This window comes from Gasterosteus aculeatus, chromosome 9, assembly GCF_964276395.1.
Source record: "Gasterosteus aculeatus chromosome 9, fGasAcu3.hap1.1, whole genome shotgun sequence".
NCBI lineage: Eukaryota > Metazoa > Chordata > Actinopteri > Perciformes > Gasterosteidae > Gasterosteus > Gasterosteus aculeatus.
This window is the reverse complement of record NC_135696.1, coordinates 12,188,737-12,209,533: the sequence shown is the minus strand read 5'-3', so window position 1 is coordinate 12,209,533 and position 20,797 is coordinate 12,188,737. Positions and strand designations below refer to the sequence as shown.

General features: G+C 40.0%; 1 protein-coding gene across 1 annotated transcript; it reads left to right on the top strand.

Moving 5' to 3' along the window:
• The first annotated feature begins 2,733 nt into the window (after positions 1-2,733).
• LOC120825163 (neuronal acetylcholine receptor subunit alpha-7) lies at positions 2,734-20,496 on the top strand. Its single transcript, XM_040186606.2, has 10 exons — positions 2,734-3,023; positions 4,752-4,891; positions 6,603-6,647; positions 9,022-9,131; positions 10,692-10,771; positions 11,957-12,124; positions 15,444-15,638; positions 16,052-16,138; positions 17,480-17,589; positions 17,769-20,496. Exons 1-10 carry the CDS (start codon positions 2,771-2,773, stop codon positions 18,351-18,353), a joined length of 1,773 nt encoding a protein of 590 aa, XP_040042540.2. The 5' UTR covers positions 2,734-2,770; the 3' UTR covers positions 18,354-20,496.
• The last annotated feature ends 301 nt before the right edge of the window (positions 20,497-20,797 follow it).

Genomic DNA, 20,797 nt, shown 5'->3' with positions numbered 1-20,797 from the left:
CTCCGAGGGCCGTAAATGTCTGTACAAACATCCCACAAAACAAAAAGTAAAGAAGTTTCATAACAGCAATACTCTCCCCAGAGCCAGTCAGCGAGTGTGGTTTATGCAAAAGACTAGAAATGTTCATCAACTGAACTAAGAAGTGCATTTATACATTAAGTAAGTAAAGTAATATTTTATACACTACTTAGAATATTCATAGAGATCTCGACTCAATAGTAGTTTTAGCTTTATGGGCCACCTAATCCACAATTCACTAAATGCTCTACTGCTGTCTATATTCAATATATACCATTGTACCACTATAAGAGGTATTGCAACATCAAACACACATTTAAAATAGTGCTTGACAGACACACATGATTATAATACACAATAAAAGCTTATTTACAGTTAATTTCAAGCAGTTAAGTGTAAAGATTGAAACGCTGTTCATATCAGACCTCTGGGGAATTTCCTGGTAGAAAAGCTAAATTGCGTGGCTCGTATTTGTCATCACTGCTGCAAAATTAAAAGTCATGTGGATGGAAAGGATAAAACCCATTCTCCACAAGGCTAGTCTCATTCATAATGAAGCACCCCCTGGTTGTACATCATGGGGAAGTTACACGGTAGAGTCCTGGCTCGGTGGTTCTGGGAGAGAGCTGATCATGCATTCAGTTACTGATTGAACTGCCAAAGACCAGAGTAACAATGCTGTTATGAGCGATTACTTATAACGTCAAACATTCAAACTGTGTGTGTGTATGTAATAGCCTCCCAAATACATGACTAAGACCGGCAGTAAAACCAACGTCATATTGTTTTTATGGGGTGCAAAACCTGCTCACTTGCTTGCCTTACTTTTCCTGTCTCTTCTCTGTTACTGCCTTTCAATGACAATTCAGCCTACTCTGGGAACGATCATCCTTTAGTTTTGTCTCCCGTAATGAGAGTATACACAAGTTAGTTAAATTCGGGTTAAAGAGTTTTGCTTGTTATCAGATAGGAGTATAAAAGTTTTGATGTTATCAGCTAGATGGTGAAGCATATTTTTTAGCTCTACTTTTGGTCTCCACCATGCAGCCTCTGAGTGAAATGTGATTCTCTCCAGCCTCTACAGGCTCCACCGCGTTCACCAGCCAGTTGTTAGAAGCGTCTCACTGAGAACAGCTGTCTGCTGTAGCCGCGGCACCAAACAATGAGCTGAATCGTGTTATAAAGGAGTATAAAGTCAAGGGCAGCCGCAAATTCAGGTAAAATGTTATTTGGCAGAAGCTGCATTCAAGCAATGTACGTTCACATACATGAATAGCACAATGATTTAACAAGGTGCTGATTTGTGACATACACCTCAGCGAATATCTATATGCGCAGCGATGCTTGATGATCATGCTCCAGATGTTATTTATTTGTTTAGAAGATTAATCGAATGGGCTCCGGGTCACTGTGTACAATGTGGTATATCAATATATATGTGGTAAAGGGAGACAGGGGCCCTTTACTTGGATACATTATAGTGGACTGTAAATGAACAGGTACACATTAAGGAAAACGCACAGAAAAACGTACACCTACACTTTCACAAATACACACAGATGTACACGCGCACCGTACCAACTCCAATCCCTGCAGGCTGATCCAAAAGGACATTTATTTAATGCGAGCTGATAGCAGTCTACACGTACACTACTGCGTCCAGACTGAAGCCGGAGGCAAACGGAAGGACAAGGAGGGGAGACATGAATTTGCACACTGAAGAGTGAGAATGATGCGAACGAGAGAGGGGGAGTGATATATTGTGAGGGTCAGAGAGGCACTGCTCACAATGGCCTGAGGACATCGCTTCATCTGATGCTCACAGGCAGAACCGTGCAGAATAGAAGAGAAGAGGAAACAGAGGGGGAGAAGAGAGATGGCAGGTGGAGCAGAAGGGGGAGGAGGCAATGGATGAGTTGGTGTAGCAGATGGGGAGGGGGTTAAAGGGAGGAGAAAACGGATGTGGAATTGTGAGTCAGTCAATGGGATTACTAACAGGACAAAAACAGCTGTGAGACCAGCACCAAGACGATGACAAAGGTGGCACAGATGAGCAGTTTTACCAACGGTTTACCTGTGCATCATAACATCTGGCCACATGCAGCAAAATACACCCATTGGACGGCTGTCACATAGTCTGAGACCCAGTAGTGACATGCTAACATGACATGAGTTTTCTAGATCAATTCAACATCTGTGCCGTTTGTAAATTCAACCTGAATCTTCTTGTTGTACAAAAATATTCAGAATTCCAGGGCAAACAAAAGCGGCATATTGAAAAGCAAATTTGCAAAGAACGCAAAGAAAATAATGGATAGAATAAAATGATAACATGCAGAAGGATTGAATGGGTGAGAAGGGGGAAAGAGTATGGGACCATGGGAGATTAAAAGAAGAGAAGGAACACATGTATGAGGAAACCCCACGTAGTGCAAAACTGCAATAAAGGGCCTTACTACTTGCAAAAAAGGATAAGGTCAGTGACAGATTATTGACACTCAACACAAACTGAGGGACGCCATTCATGCGCTAAACAAAGCTTGAACATATATATTAAATATATTAAACATACATATGTATTTAAAAATGTACCATGCCGGTATTTTTCCAAACTAGAAGGGGCAGGTTTCCCTCGCGCTGTGTTAATCCCTCTTTTTTACTCATCATCACGGACCGACGAGGCCGACGGCACTGCGCATGAGCAGAAAGCGGACAGGTGGCTGTCACGCGAAGGGACAGCTCGAGGTGTCTCATGTCAAATACAGCTGAGCACGGAGAAGGGAGAAGGAGAGCGGAATCTAAAGGGACTCGTGAGGTGACAGTGGACCGGAGAGTGCGTGCGTGCGTGAGAGAGGGAGCGCGAGCGCGCGCGTGCCCTCCCTCGAAGTTTGACATCCCGAGCGGGCTGCAGAAGGACTCGCGCTGCGTCGCTGCCATGGAGCCTCGCAGGTGCGCCGGACCTGTATTGATTGGCGTTTACCTGTGGACGACCTTCTGCTGTAAAGGTGGGTCTTCAGATGCACAACAGAAAAGCGCGTTTATTGTAACATGTCTGTCTGTCTGACGTTTTTTATTTTGAGACCTGCTTCTGAAGAAAATATGTCGTAGTATTAATTCAGAATGGCAATTTAATGTAACGCTCAATTCATCGCCTTCATTCTTCATGTTAAACTTTCAAATGGTTCCATTCTTACTAGTGTAAACTTCTGGATTACTAAATTTGAAAGTTCGCATATTTGTCATGTCATCTACGCAGACCAGAGTGAGAGGTAGAAGAAGAGATTACATTTCTTTAAATTTGAATCTCTATTGAATCTCTACACTTATTCTGTAGGCTTATTTAGATCCTATTCTTTCTACAGAATACACGTTTTACTCAAACAACCATGTTAGACTCAACTTTTTTCCCCTGCCTCAAAGAGTCAGAGAATAATATAAAGACACAGACACTTTACCAGGTAGTTGAACTGCTCAATAGATTCAAGGGCAGTTTGATCGGGTAGCCTCCCTCAGCACCACAAGTAAACATCTTTGAAATATCTTCTATCTGAAAATGTCTTGAGGTACTGTGGAGATTTCTATTGTACTCTTCGATAAAGTGAAGGCTTTGTCTCTTATGACATTTTACAACATTCCTACCGTTCAGCCAATTTGTATTACAACCACCCTCCGTTTGAGACACAGTCCTTTTGATTATATTCTCAGGGTAGTGTGCAAAATGTGATCTGGATACAGTCTTGAAATGATCTGAGTCTGCAACTTGTGTGTGTTTGAGCCGCTACGACGCTGTGCATATATTAAATGAAAAAAACATGAATTTGTGACTCATCTGCATCCAAGGGGACTGTGGTTTCTGATAAGATTACTGTTCACAGCTTTAGTTTGAAGCATGGTAATTTGGCTTATTTACTAAAGAACCTTTAATATACTTTTGGGCATTTTGTGTCATCCTTTTATCAAGCTCCTAGACAGTGTTTCAAGGCTGAAGACTAAAAAAACTAAAAGAGTTACAAATAATTGAATCAATAGTCTTATATTATTAATAGGAAAAAAATAAAGTCTTTCTTGACGTTGAAATCAAAGCATTCCATTCCAGCATATATTCATATACACATTCTATTTTTTGTATTTAGTAATAGTTATTATTGATATGTATTATTATTATTATTAATAGTTATTGTATAGTATTATATATATTATTATATTAATATTATATTATAATTATTTTGTTAATCATTTTTACTACAATCTGAAAAACAAACTCGCTTGAGGACGTTAAACATTGAAAAGCTCAAATATGATACACAAAGAAATGTGAAAACAACAATTCAGATTTTTTTCGGGCTATTAACAATTTTCTCTGCAGCTGCTCTCTACTGACCTACTGAAATAAGCCAAGAGTGTGTTACGTTGCATTATGCAAATTTAGATCATGCACATGTGTCCATGTTGTCAGCAAAACAAATCGTTCATACTTACTTATTTAAGATGAATTGCATGTCCATGTTTTTCTCTTTAATGCTTTAGTATTTATTGGATACACACATTTTTTAATGGACCTGCAGTTCATTTTTATTTGAAATATAAACTTTTATTTCACAATTGAACAATTAGATAGATTCTTAGATTAAAATGGATAACAATGATCCATTAATGATTTCTTTGCACTTTCACGTTTGTAAAGAATCACAGTTAGAGCTGACTGAATTGATGAGGAGCTCGTTGCGTTCCAGGTTGCCATGGCGGTGTGTACCAAAGGAAGCTGTACCGAGACCTGATGGTAAACTACAATCGCCTGGAAAGACCCGTCCAAAACGACTCTGCACCCATTGTTGTGGAACTTGGCCTCACACTGCTACAAATCATCGACGTGGTGAGTGTGTTTGCACGGCTAAAGTGTAGAAATGGTTTGATGTGTGTGGAATTTATTCAAAATCAACAGCGACAAAGATAAATTAAAGCTGCACACATTTGATCAAATGTTTTTTTCCGATTCATCAACAGCGACTGCAGTGCCGACACACACACTTTGCGCTCACTTCACAGAATTCTTCCTCTGACCCCTAAACAGATTTCGCACCAGTTGCAGCCAACTGAAACTATCCGTCTTTGAAAGAGCAAACTTATTTTTCTGTCCCTTCAACCGGTTGTTATTTCGTGGCACCACAGGACCTTTCTGTTTCTGTTCATTACCTGGCAACATCATCACTGGTACATTGGTTGCTTGCGTTGAATAAATACAAATTGTAGAAATGGTTTGGCAATTGAAGCAAATAACGCAGCCGAGAAAAAGTCAAGCACGTAACTCCAATTAGCACGGGTCAGAGAGTAAACTTCAGTCTTGTGTTAATAAATAAGAAATTAATAAAAAATAATGTTTTTACTGCCCTCTTCATCCACCTCTCAAAGTCATTTCCTGCAATATATCAAAAAAATACAAACTGCAGTCTTCAGGTGCTGATGACGGCACTCGTAATTGGTTCCACTCTTACTTTACGGCTCATATAACTGATTATATCCAGTTAGCAAAGCAATGGGTTGCCTCTGAGTTCCTTTGCTCTTTACATCATTCATAGAAAACAGAATACTTCCTAATCAATACTTAAACATACATTTTTTGCTGACAACACACTTGATATGCCCCAGGCCACGACTCTTTGATGCTTCCCAATTACCTCTCCTGAATCACCGGGTAGTTTGAAAGCAGACAAGATCAAGTCCATATTCTCCGCCTCTCCCAGTGACTCTCAACTGCCATTGAGACTTTAATTGGCATGCACATTACCCTGCTGAGTCATGCAAATACTAAAATTTTGGACGGAATTAGACTTTTTTTTCTATTAAACACAGTAAGTGAGTGAGTAAGTAATATACAGAAACCAAAGAAAAGAAACATACTTTTACTTTTGCTTTTTTAGATCTCTACATGATAAGTTTACTGGGCTGTTTGTCTATGTGTGTCTTTGTGTGTGTGTCTTTTGTGCATATGGAAGGTGGCCTTTGATTCCTCCATCTGCTCCTGGGTTTCTCTAACTAGGAAACTGGGGCAGCTTCATGGCGCACACAGAGTTCATCCCCATGAATAATGACCGATACACAAGCAGACTGACAGACCAACGCGAGACTGGTCACCTGCCAGTCAGGGGAAGGGCCACCGTGTGCCTTATGCAGCTAACAACCATGCCAAGGTTTCCGTAACTAGTCACACTTTAGTCAACTGTAAGGCTACGATGCTGCTAATGTTTGCGTATGTACTGTATGTCAGTGCCAAAAATTGAGCAGCATCTTACAAATGACAACAAAAAAAGAGGTTCGGCACAAAAAATAGAGCCAAAACACAGCAACCTTGAAACTAAAGGCAAATCTCAATGATTGCAAGCTGATTGCACCACGCACACGACAACAGAACAGAAGAACGTGCTTTGTGAAGCACACAACGGAGTCCGATCAGCAGCGCAGAAAAAATGCTGTTTTAACAGACACACGGTTTCTTTTTTTTTGTTCTTCTTACATTCCCCTTGCTATCTGCCACGTCTCCTCCATGCTGATTATTCTCCTTATCTCTCCCTCCCCTTCCCCTGCAGGATGAGAAGAACCAGGTGATGATCACAAATGCCTGGCTGCAGCTGGTGCGTCCACTTTTCTTTTTCACTTCTTCACTTTTTGTGTGATCACTAATATAATTGTTGTTGGTTTATTTTTGGAATGTGTAGTCGAATTCCTTGTATGTCTGACATATTATGGCAATAGATTTTTCCTGATTCCTGATATATGAGACGGGATCTTATCGGCATCAAGTACGGCCATTTACGGACGTGTAAAAAGCTACTCAGCTCAACTGCATGACAACTATCCCATTATGGATTGATTTGTTTGTTGTAAGAGGAAACGTGCTTTACAATGCTCTGGAAAATGTTACATTAGGTAACGTATGCGGATTGTCTCCGCGGCCACTGTCAAAAGGCCCTTTGTTGATGTCACAGCGTTCACTACACTGACGGAGTGAGTTAGTTTCCGACTGGCTTACAAGAAATCAATTATTCAAGAAGTCACCTCGTTAATGTGGGCATCCACTTTGGTGTGATGGCTCAAAGAAGCTTTGCAGATGCAGCAGATTTTGAAGGAGAATTGTAAAGTACATTAAGAGCCTCACACAAAGGCTGAAGTGAAGTGAAGTGTCAGGTTCACGTTTGTTTCATCCCGGAGGAACAACTGACTGTTACTTTTGTTTTCTCCTACATGGCAAGCTTTAATGCCTTTTGGGAGAGTGACATTTAAAGGGTAATTTCACCCATTTTACCCCAAAAGTGACGTACACACATTTTGATATGTTGATCTCAGAAACCCCTGCCTGCATTTGAGTGTAATGAAAGTAAATGGAATGTTTTTTTTTTTTGTGTCAGTTGTTTTCCAGGAGCCGTGTTGCTGTTAATCTTGATAATCTAGAGATCAACGGGTTTGACTGCAGATGATTTGCAGCAAATAAATAGTTCCTTTAAATCCTTTTACAATGAAGGCTGAACATTATTTAGAGGGATTATTACAGTATTTATGGAAACATGTGTTCAAGTATGTAAATAGATGTACTTGTTGCTGTGAGCACCATCGATATAATCCTCTTTTTTTTGTTGATTTTTATAACTTGAGAAATCTTAAAATTGGTGTCATCTATTAGCACATCGTTATCCCATTATCACTGTTGGTAACACTTTCCTCTCTGGTCTGGTCTGGCTAAGGGGGCTTTGTAATGGGAGGATATAACATGCACACAAAAAAGATCCTACAAATGACAAATGCTTCACTATTTTGTATGTTAGCTGTCGTGCAAGAGTTCTAACTACGGTGCTTAATTTTATCCTACACTACTACAAAGAGTAACATCCTAAATCTTTCGGGCAGATTAATTCTGCACTCCCTTAATGAGAACCTAGTTGTTTCAAATTAGTGACGCTTTTTAAAATTCCTGTTATGTAACTCCAGACCTATTCTTAGAAAGCTGTTAACTCCCGTAGTCCAGTGTCCTCCTTGTCTTTTCCTGACAGACTACAAAGTTAGTGAGCTGTAAATGGTTCTGTTGGCAGTAAGCTGTGATTTTCCAAGCCAACGTGAGCGACGTGAAAGGAGGGATCCGTAGCAACAAACAGCCAAGGCTACGGATGACAAGTGTAGTGATTAAGTCATTAGCTGCGTGAGCGGAGACATATGTCAGCCTCTTTAGATGCATGGCATCTCTTTGAAAGTCAGGCACCATCTGTGTAGGATAATTTTCATTGTAAGGTTACTCACATTGACAAAGACACAAATTCATAGGTATGCGCATGGAAACATGCACTCATTGACAATGCCAAGAGCCCATTCATGCAACAGAAAACTACACATTGCACACCATCCATATGCATATGAGCATCCGTGCACAAACCACACAGATGTATAAAAAACAGATGTGGACAGAGGACCCATCAGCGATGGAACTGTGTTTGCTGCATTGAGAATGTGCTCTTTGGCTGCAACATCTGAGGGCTTCCATCTATAAAGTTATACATACTGTATGCCACACACACACACACACAAACCACAAAACCAACACATGCAAAAAAAAATACGCTAATGTGTATACCACTCTACACATCATCTTGATATGGATTGTAAATCATTAAAAGGCAAGAAAGCAACACTGTCACTTCCTTTGTCTTTAAATACTCTGTTTTGACGCTGGCCTCAGTTGGCCTCCTGCTCAACATGCAGCGCAGGGGTCAGTGCCAACAACTGTCGGCTTGGCAAGAGTTCACTGCCAGGCCTCGTTAGCAGAGCTGGAGACAAACTGAGCCCACAGTTGTTGAAATATTAGCCAGGCAAAAGAATGTGTTTTGTATTTTAAGAAATATTCTTCCAGGCACAGATTATATATGCAGTTGCAACTGTTCTTTTCATTGCTCTCTCTCTTGTTGTCTTGTGTGCTTGTGACGATGCCCCTACCTTACCTCACCCACTTTGTTGCTTCAGCATTGGACAGACATTTACCTTTCGTGGAATCAAGAGAGTTACCCTGGGGTGCAGAATCTGCGCTTCCCTTCTAACCTGGTTTGGGTTCCAGATATCCTCCTCTACAACAGGTAGGTTATACTCAAACACCTTGGCCTGGTCTCCTTTCATCATGCCTTGTTTTGTATTACTCCCTCCCACTTAAAACTACTCCAAGTGCTGCATTTAAACATCTGCTATATGAGAGTTGCTTTTACGTTGTAATGATTGAATACTACTTGTCTTGGTCATTGCAATGTACTTTATTTGAAACCACCTACATGACATAGTTTTACTGTTACGAATTAGGCAGGGTGTTTCTTCTATTAAAGAAATACCAAAAAGGTAGCTAACTTTATAAAGCCAATTTCTTATGCTGATGATTAGCTGAGAAAGCTACAGGATCAGCACCTTGGTTAACCGGTCACTACTTTTGCCATTTCATTCTATGTAACGTCATTATTTTTATATGTTCTTTACATTACAGGTAATTTAGCTGACGCTTTTATCCAAAGCGACTTACTTTGCATTTTTAACAACATGGCTTTTTACATAGATGCATTGATTACCTGGAGCCTCTCTACCCAGATGAAATGTAATTCTAAGCTAAAGTCTCGTTTAACATGGTGATTGAGCCAATTCTCTCTGGCAGGACGTAGAGCTCCCATGTGGCTTTGGGCAGTGGGAATTAGACCATCCAGAACATTTCAGCTCTTACGAAACAGCTGTGACTTGTACCACGATGCACCTCTGTGGTAGATCCAGTTTGATCACCTGACTTTGTCTTGTACATATGAGTGATCTCACTCCTTTTCTGAAAAATATAGGGAAAAATGGAAAGCAGTCTCTAAAAGGTCAAAGGCTTGTAGAAAGTAGAATAAAAGATAGTTATAGTTATGTGTCTTTAATGTTTTCAGCTCTACAATATTCAATATTTTATTCTACACCAAATGCATTAGATAAATCGCAGTACAAAAAATCACACTCACAATCTGTTAGAATGATAATAAAATGGCAACTATTGTATATAGTAAATATAGAAATTAAATACACTTCTTACTTTAACAATAATAGCCATTTCTAAAGATAAATCCTAATAATGTACCAGGTGTTTGTGGTGGTGTTTGTCCTGAGTCAAACAGCTGTTTTAGTGTTTCTTACTGTAAAAAGCACCAGGAGAGAACAGTTCTGGGACAATCAATTATTATTAAACTGTCATGCTCCACGGGTCAGTATCAAACGGGGAGTAAGAGTTCTTTGTGCAGTAACTTCAGCAGGGAAAAAGACAATTATTTAAAAGAACATCATCTTGCGATACCTTGAATAGGAAGCACTGTAGTAGATTGCACTTACTTTTAGCACTTTGTTGTTCGGCTTTCTTTTACTTTTTCATTTATGTTGTTGTGGTTGAATGCACTAAAATCGTTAGCTAACTTAAATGTAATGTGATTATGATGTCTAGGATTGCCTGTCTGGAACCACACTAATCACACCTTTTCTCTTTTTTTTTAATTGTATCCGTCTCTGCTTTTGTTCTTAACTCCTAACTTCAGAATCTTTTTGCTCCGTTTTTTTCATATTGAAGTCCCATTCACTTTGTTTTGGGGCTTTTTTCCAAACTGCTTTACGTTCTACACTTTCTCTCGCTGCAGTGCTGACGAGAGGTTTGATGCTACGTTCCACACAAACGTGTTAGTAAACGCTTCAGGATCCTGCCAATACATCCCACCAGGTGACATATTCAACGTTAAATCTTATATTTCACTAACAACACGGTTTAATTTCATTCTGACAAATGTCTCTTAAATTCCGGATGAATATATAGTTTATGGTTTACCTTAAATAATTCGCACCACAATGCTTTGTCATTGCCTTGTCCCAGCCAACCAGTCTGTAATTAAATCCATAGAGGGCCTTTAGATATTACGATTTACAAACCTGGTTGTTTTCCATTTTGCTTGTAGTTAAATGTGTAAATGTACTCAGCCTTTCCTACTAATACATCAAGAGATCCGTCAGAGCAGATGCAAGTGGTACCTGTAAGGTCACATCCTTCAGAACATGGTTTGCTCATCCTTTTGTGTAAAAGGGGAAAAAAAGGTCTGCAGCTTGCTACCCGATCACTTGACAGTTGCCAACTTCATTACTTTCAGGAGAGCAGCCAAATTCTGGCCTTTCAACGACGCATCTCTATTCCCGTCCAGCTCTGACGTGTGACGCTTTTAAACATTTGCTTTAATTGTACCTCGCTTTGTTTTTATCTCCTAGTTCATAAAAGCAATTTTCAGGGTCTGCTGTTGCAAATTAACATCAGCTGTAATTGGAAAGCTCCTGTCAGATTGTTTATGTATATGGTCTCTGTTCCTAACAAATACACAATAAAGAATATAAACTAATAAATACATTATCCTTAGAAACAGCATTAACTTGATCATTCCTAATATCATCCTTAAATCATTATCGTCCAACAAAAACATGAATATGTGAAAGAATATTCTTGAGAATGGCACTAAATGTGATTGTAGAAGATCTACCACAAATGGAACACTATTGGAACAACAGTGTGACGTTTACTATGAAACACTATGAAATCACCTTTTATCCAATTTTAACCCTAGAGTTTTATAACCAAAGAAAAGTGTTCTGATCGCTCATATTGCTGTAATATTAATTATTGATTAATTATAGGTAAACTGTTAAACTGAATGAAATGCTAATATGAATATAATGACAGAAAATATATAAATATGAAATCATAGATCCATATGACATAAGCGATTTAAATGATCCCCTCCATGTCTGTTAAAAAAGAAAAGTAGACTGGCAGCAATTTGATGCATTGCTTCGCCACTCTTTAATCTGATTTTCAACAAATTGAGCAAAGTGCAAACAGTAACTGTCCTGTGTGTCTCTCAAGGCATTCTGAAGAGTACCTGCTACATTGATGTGCGCTGGTTCCCATTCGATGTGCAGAAGTGTGACCTGAAGTTTGGCTCCTGGACACATGACGGCTGGCTGCTGGACCTCCAGATGATGGACGTGGACATCTCCACCTACATACCAAACGGGGAATGGGATCTTGTTGGTAAGAAGTGCAATAGAAAGGCACAGTTAGACACGTTAAGGTTAGGGCTGCAACAACGAATCGATAAAATCGATAAAAATCGATTATTAAAATAATTAAAAATTATCAAAATATATTTGTGTGTGTTGTACTTTTTAATGCTGTCATATATGGTAGTCCAGTGCGCTTGCGCATATACTGTGGGTTATACGGTAGTTGATGTTATGCCTGTAAAGGGAGACACATGGTGATCCATTAAATCAACTAAGATGCCTCTAATGCATTTATTTACAAATGCCATTTTAAATTCATCTTATAGCACTTGGTTGTTTTTTAGCTGTATGCATTTACTTAACTTGCTCTACAATGACGGTAATAATTTAATGAATTTGCTTCAAGTGAACATGAGGGTGTGTTTGTGAGTGTAGTATAGAGAACTAGTTCTGACGAATTTAAGGTTCTGTTTTAGAATAAAGGGTTGGAAATTAAAGCTTTTTAATGCCGTTTTTTTTAAATCCGATTTATTGATTAATCGAAGAAATAATCGACCGATTAATCGATTATCAAAATAATCGTTAGTTGCAGCCTTAGTTCAGGTGCATAGCAATTGTGTCAATTGTAAGCGGATGATGCTGCTTTCAGGAACTGCTTCTGCCAACATTCACAATTTTCCCTTATTTTCTGCAACTAGATGGCTATTTATAATAGTTTTTTTAGTTTATCTAACTCTGTCTCAAACACTTCCTCTCAGTTTGTTTGTCTCTGTTGATAACAAAGCAAAGAGGTTTCTTCTCTTTCTTTTGCTTTCTTGACCGCTCATTTATTCATTTTGCAATGTGGAAATTCAAAGCACACGTAATCTCTATCTCAAGTTTACGTGTTAATCAGAGACCAACAACACACACACACACACACACACATAGTGAAAGTATCCAGCTGGCCGGGGAAATAGAGTGCGATGGCGATGGCCATGTGTGGGGACAGCTGGCCCGGGGATGCTTCATTTAATTCAGGCAAAGCAACCGAGCAAGCTGGACAACAACACACACACACACACACTCACACACACACACACACACACACTGTCCTGGTGCCTCAGAACACACCAATGCCTGTCAGTGCTCTGCATGCTATTCATATTCTCACACAGTGGCTCTCGGGAACAGAAATGATCACACGTTTTGGGACATATTTGTCTAGACTGAACCATTGACCTGTTTTTCTGTAAATCTGTTGGACGAGGCAGAGTTTAGGGATAAAGTGAACACGGCAACAAGATAGATGAGCATTCGGGAATAATCGATGCTACGGGTGATTTTAAATCGCTCCTCCTGCCTAAACGTATGCTAATGGATTCCAAATGCAAGCATCATCTCAAGTATACTGATTATTTCTTAGGTAAACAACAAATATTGGGTGCATTTTTTCACTCATGTTCAAACATATATAGAAGGAACCGCCTGATTATCTGTGATAATATCTTAGCAGACCTCCTCATCTCTACTTTAAGAGGCTGGCGGCCTGAGGCTACGTTAGCCACCACTACTATCTAACACCAACAAAGCTCGAACTCGACTGTGGGAGGTCAAATTGCGTGCGGGTGATGTAGACGCCAGGGTTGATGAGGATGAAGAATGTGTGGAATAAAAAAAAGAGGATTCCACTGGTTCTGCTGCATTGATTTAGACACTTTTTAAAATTCAACGTAAATCCAGTGTTATAGGAACGCAATGTTAAATGAGTAGAGTGCTCCTCCACATACAGAATCAGGAATCAGGAATCGGGAATCAGGAAACATTTATTGCCAAAATATGTCAAACATACAAGAAATTTGTCTTGGCGGTTGGTGCGTGAACAAAGTTTCCTCAATAATTTACAAAATAGAGTTTGGGAAAGGGATGTTTTGACATCCAGTATTAACAGGAGGAACAAATCATCATCACGAGTCATCAATAGTTTGTTCAAAGTACATATGGGAAAGGATTGTTTTAAGAAAATGGTGCTGTTTTCATCTATTTAGAACTTCCCCTACTTTGGTTACAAACAAATATATATAATCTTATTCACTTAAGTATTCAATTACTAAACCTCTGTAAACTGCCACTCAATATGACATGTGCTTTATACATAAATGTCTGATCTAAAGTCCACCAGACTCAATACATCAACTGGACCGGACTTGTCTCCAAATCTCCTCTATTTCAATAACAATGCAAAGTGGCAAATTTAGTAAGAATGAAGAGTACAAGCACCAAATGCCAGTCAGCCCACGTGTACGGATCCAGAACACGACTCCAACTCCAACACAAATCCATCCATCGTCAAACCGTTTATCCTGCACACAGGGTCGCGGGGGGGCTGGAGTCCATCTCAGCCAACTTCGGGCAATAGACAGGTACACCCTGGATTGGTCGCCAGCCAATCGCAGGACTAACACAGAGACACACAACCATTCACACTCACATTCACACATCTACGGGAAATTTTAGAGTCCACAATTAACCTGATCCCCAGAGCATGTCTTTGGACTGTGGGAGGAAGCCGGAGAACCCAGAGAGAACCCACACAGACACGGGGAGAACATGCAGACTCCACACAGAAAGGCCTCTGGACGGAGTCGAACCCAGGACCTTCTTGCTGTGAGGCAACAGTGCTGACCACCACGCGACCGTGCCGCCCTGGCTGCTAAAATGATGAAGAAAATTTGCTGTAGGAAATTAGTTATGACTCAAAACAGTGGACTTGGCAGCTTCGTCTCTGTGCTTGGAAGCTTATTACTTTATGTAAAAGATTAAATCCAGACATCATTGTATTATGTGTAGTATTCATTTAGGCAAGTGCTGTTTTTTTTCAGCAATAAGCTTTCCACATAGACCATACATTAATTATGAAATTATAATCTTCTCTTTCTACATTGTCAGCATTGGTTATATATTTGCTTGATTTAGGTCCTAAATCTTCAGATAAAGAACATGTAGATTAAGTGTAATCTTTGAGTGATTACAGAGGAACTGTCATTGTGCTATAACCACGGCATGGTATAAAAAGTGTAAATCATATGTTTCCTCGCTGACTCTTTCACTTTGACTTTTTGCCTAATCTTCAAAGGATGCCAACAGTCCACATAACGCTTACCTTTCCATAAATATTTAACGGTACCAGTATTAAAAAATACATACAAATAACTGGTGGTCGTTAACTGGTGCTCTCTACTGGCACTCATCAGTTACCACCTCTGCACATTAACAGCCTTTTTAAGTTCTTCTTCACCAAAGCAGAAGAGCCCAACCATTATTTTACAGCTGCGTGCGTACGATCCACCTTCTGTTGTTCCCCTCAGGTGTGCCGGCTAAACGGAATGAGCTGTACTACGACTGCTGTAAGGAGCCATATCCAGATGTGACGTTCACAGTCACTATGCGCCGCAGGACACTTTACTACGGCCTCAACCTGCTCATCCCCTGTGTGCTCATCTCTGGTCTGGCCCTGCTGGTCTTCCTCCTCCCCGCTGACTCTGGAGAGAAGATCTCACTGGGTACAGGAGAGACACACACGCACACGCACACACGTACATGACTAACCCATTGCTAACCCATTTATTTGTCATTGCTCTTCGCTAATGTTGACATATTGGCAGTGAATTTGCCTTTGAATTGGGATTTTAGTCATTAGCAGAGAAATAGAAGTTCCATCATAAAACAGAAAGGTTCATCACCTGGACCTGAAAATGTCAGCCTGTTTCCAAATGACATTCAGTGAGACGGTGTCAGTGTAAATATATAACTGCAAGTAATCCCTCGAGAGCAGAACAGAGAGTTAAGATTCCAAAATAAATCCACAGCTGTTTTTTCCTGTTTTGAAGCAACCAGCTACATTTACTTTGAGTGTTCTCAAGTCACCATTCAGGAGAAAAGGAGAACGTGATGAAAGAGTCTGTGTCTCCTGCAGGCATCACAGTGCTGCTGTCTCTAACGGTCTTCATGTTACTGGTCGCAGAGATCATGCCTGCCACTTCAGACTCCGTTCCTCTGATTGGTAAGACACTCTGCCGCTCCACTTAGAGCACATTGGCATTTTGTGAAGTGAACCGGAGTGATATTTACTCATGATACTGTTTAAATGCACACCAGACACAGGAATAGATTGAAAATACATGTTTTTCTGGTCTTTTGAAAAGTAAAAAGATAAAATTGTTAACTTGACCAGAAAGGTCCGGTGACATCTCTGTGCATATTGATTAATCTGTTCATGTTCCGACTATTTTCACACTGTTGAGGTTTCATGATGGGGCTGTTAGAACAATGGGATGGCAGCAGCATACTGAATGATCTGTAAGAACAAACGGAACATGGACACGGACCACAGCTAAAAAAGCTCCTGTTTGGAAATTCAACCAACATCTGGTTGATTAGCAACTAATGTGACAGGCACGGCAGTGAGTGTGTGTGTGTTTAACTCACAAAAGACACCAGATTGTTCTGCTCATTCCCTCCGCTTTCCTTTTCCATTTCGTACACATACGGATGAGCCCAATTTATTTTGGTAAATGTACTTTGGATATAATTTCTGCTAGAATATTCATACTTGCATTTGCCAAAACTGTTGACCGACCATTTAAAGCTATTCATTTAACCAGTTTGGTAAATTAGAATGGGACTGTGCAGAATCGGGAGAAGAGCTCTACGTTAAAACAGTTTTGGGCTTTTAAAACAGCGGAATGACAATAACAACCCTCATATCATTCGCCTCAGGGGGCCTGGAGAGGCTGCTGATATATAATGTGAAGATTATTCTAAAATGCTGTAACTTGCTGATACTTCCTTGTACTAAGTGGCCATGAAAAGGACAGTGAGGATGCAGACGCTGCTTGATATCTTTTGGCAGCTGAGTGATGTAAAACAACGCCATCAGCATATTTGCCTTTATTGGAATGGACATATTAACACATTGCAGGTGAAGCTGAACTGATGGATTCCAGACAAGGTGGAATAATCTTTAACATTCCCTCTGACAATTGTACCTTTTCATTGAGCAGTTTAGAAAAAGAAAAACTTTTCTTTTTTTCAGAGGGAATTTAACATGCGTATTGGGGTGTGTGTGGACGGAGCACGTGAATGTGTTTGGGTTGGTCTGTAAGTTGGGATGTTTCATTTTAGACATCGCTGTGGTGGGTTGTTGAAAGGCTAAACTCCGTACTGACTAACAAGCCTACCAAGCCTACTCTAGTCCTACCAAACTACCGTGTCTGACTCTCGGGTTTCAGCTCATTTGTGCATTCAACTTTTCTTTCAAAATAACCCTGATATGCTGCATTGATTGTTTTCTATTCCAAATGGAAGTTGTTGTGCCGTACTGAGTTGCTCCTCTACTTTCCAGCCCAGTACTTTGCTAGCACCATGATGATTGTAGGCTTGTCTGTGGTGGTAACCGTCCTGGTATTGCAGTTCCACCACCATGACCCCTATGGAGGGAAAATGCCTAAATGGGTATGTTAACAATAACTCACGTGCATCTTCCTCCACAAAAACATTGTCCCCCTGTATTGCTCTCTCCTTGCCTTGCTTTATATTTGTCATTTCTACTACTCATACTGATCTGACTCTGATCTCTCCTCCTCTTCTGTCCTGTCTTACACTTATACGCCCGATCTCATCTCTCCATCCAGGTCCGAGTGATCCTACTGAACTGGTGCGCTTGGTTTCTCCGCATGAAGAAACCTGGGGAGGAAAATAAAACGGCCGTGAGTTCCGGTTGCGCCGCAGACTACAAAAACTGCCACCATCCTCCGGAACACAGCAGCTCCGGCAGCATTCAGATGAGCTTGGTGCCGGGCCAGGCGTCCACCCAGCCATCCACGACCAACGGGAACGCCAACCTGTATCGTGGTTACCACCCTCGGAGCTCAGACAACCATTCGTTCCCACCGAGCACTGATTCAGGCGCGGTGATGTGCGGCGGCGGTCACCTCAACGGCTCCTCCCCGCATGAGATCCACTTGGAACAGACGCGGACTCTGCTGCTGGAGCAGGTTCCGGAGATTTCCAGGATCCTGGAGGAAGTGCATTACATCGCCAGGCGCTTTCGAGAGCACGACGAGGGAGAAGCGATCTGCAGCGAGTGGAAGTTTGCAGCGGCAGTGGTGGATCGATTGTGCCTGGTGGCCTTCTCGCTCTTCTCCATCATCTGCACCTTCACGATCCTCATGTCGGCTCCCAATTTCATTGAGGCGGTGTCCAAAGACTTCACATGAGGCTGATCTCTTCAACGAGGCAAAGTCGACATCGGAAATCCCGACGTGATTTGAACCCGTCTCGTTGCTGCAGCTATGTGCGTGACCGAAGGTTCCGTTATTTCGAAGTAAATCTTTCCCTCCATCTCTTTAAATTAAGACACAGTTAATATTTGATTAATTTTAAATGTATCAGATTTACACAATTACTTGTTGAATATTTATATAATGTCTGAAATGTCTGAAAATAGAGAGAATCTGCCCATGCTGACAACAGTTCAAACTCAATATTACTCAATCCGCTATCGCATATGACAAAGAAAAACACTTCAATTCACCACATTTGAGGGGATGGAAATAGTGACAGTTTTGGAAAAAAAACAATTAAATAATTAATTACTAAACTCTAAGCGGTTGACAATTATATAACGTGCCGACTATGTATTGATATTGTCTCAGCTCTCAACTCTTTTTCCACTTGTGTAAGTATTGAATTGATCCTTACTCACCACTTTCTTTTCTTTCTTGGCATTCAAGTCATTCACACTATTTCGTAGCGCTTCCTTTCTTCCCGCCGATCGCCTCATTTCCTTTTTCTTTAGCCTACACGTGACTGCTGCCAGTAAAAGTCATTCTTGAGAGATTTACAGATCTGCTCCTTTCACATGTATTATAGCTTGTAAGTAATTTCTGGAGGGATCTAACAACGTATTCCTATGAACGTTGTTTATCTGACTTCTGCACTGGTTACACACACGAGTCTTGTTGATGATGAAGTAAAAAAGAGTAATGCAAGTCGTAGTCAAATGACATTCATAGTTCTCCTGATGGATTTCTAAATGAATTTGGAAGGTGCATTATCCCCGTGTAGATGCATTCGGTACATCTCTAGTGCCTTGTTGTTTTACTCAGCGAAAGGCAAACACTTTCTTATCTAATCTCTAGTAACATTCAACAAGAAGTAATGGGTGACCTCATGCCACCATCTGTGTAAAACCCTCTCACCCACAAAGCGTCCCCTCTGATCCTCAGTGGTTATACAACACTTACTTTTATGTTCCTAACTGCTGAAGAAAAATAGTCACTGAAAGAATTGATGGTGAGATCATTGACTACATTTCATGTCACTCTGTTGTATAACGACTGCACAGTATTTAGTATCATATACACTGTTAATGGACAGACAGGAAGAGGTGAAGCCAGCTTTGCCTAAAATGTACTTAACATATTTAGCAATACAGTATTTGTATATTTCATCCTGTTTGGAAATTTAATCAGGATTCAATAAGATTTATATCCATTTGGTTAAAATATTCGTATTACATTACATTGTAATGATGACGGTGTATCTCAACACTTTGGGTTTGTTGTGAAGTGAGGATGTTGATGCCACACACGCCTGAATGGTAAATAGGAGTTTTTTTCACTTCAAAATGTTGCACTATTCTAGTCCATTTGTCTTTGCGTTTTGGATGATTATAAGCTGCAGGTGTAAAGGTAGATGAAGACAAAAAGATGAGCACTGATAAACAAAGAGTACAAAGCTATTTCATGAATTCCTTTTTAAAGGAAAGCCATACTTTTATGTTATTTTGATGTAACACACTAATGAAAAGGGTCTTGGTTGCTGTAAGAATTTCTATTTAATAGATTAAGAAATATTGCTAAAATGATCAGTTTTCCATCTAGGTGGAGTATATATTTACAGAGGAGATGATGTCTTCTACATATAGCATATGTAACTTTGCCAAACCTATGTAGATACTTTGTGAAATAACCCCTCCCATGTCTATGTGGATGTCTATTTAGCACATTTCTTACATGTGAGAAGCATATATGGCACTGAGTCTGTTCAATGTTAAATGAACAAAGGTCATTAATTGCATAACTTCATCTGCACTGAACATATGTAAAGAGAATATTGTGTTATTGGTAAAATGCATTCTTCATTGAGCAATCAAAGCTATGAAGCAGCAACCATACAATTGTTTGAATAAATGGGCTGCACATGTAAAACTCTGATATTGCAAAGTACACAAAAAACTGAGTATATGACTGTTTACTCTTTGCAAAGCTGTTATACTTCATTATCGTTTCAAAGGATTTACATAAAAGCCCACTGTACATGATTATTTTGTGAAATAAAGGAGAAATATGATCAAAATTGAGTGTAATTTGAGTGGCTGTCATGCTACAATTAACAATACAATATCTATTTTTACGCTTTCATTCAGAAAGTTGTGACCAACCTCATTCCTTAACTTGGGGTATGAAAAGGTTGCAGCATGTGATTAACACATATTGGTTTTTCACAGTTTACCAAAATTAATAGGAAATAGTTTGTTTTTTCACTATAAAGTATCAATTGGCAATAATACAAATAAGCATACTTAACATAATTTAGCATAATTGAGATGACACCTTATGATTAAAAGGTGTTTCCAACAGCTTTTCATCCAGTCTCT

What these genes read in the sequence shown, in the direction of transcription:
- LOC120825163 (XM_040186606.2), top strand. Translation starts at nt 2,771, where the DNA reads ATGTCAAATACAGCTGAGCACGGAGAAGGGAGAAGGAGAGCGGAATCT. An exon ending in GACGACCTTCTGCTGTAAAG is followed by an intron (nt 3,024 to 4,751) that starts GTGGGTCTTCAG and finishes GTTGCGTTCCAG; the next exon opens with GTTGCCATGGCGGTGTGTAC. An exon ending in AGACTCCGTTCCTCTGATTG is followed by an intron (nt 16,139 to 17,479) that starts GTAAGACACTCT and finishes TCTACTTTCCAG; the next exon opens with CCCAGTACTTTGCTAGCACC.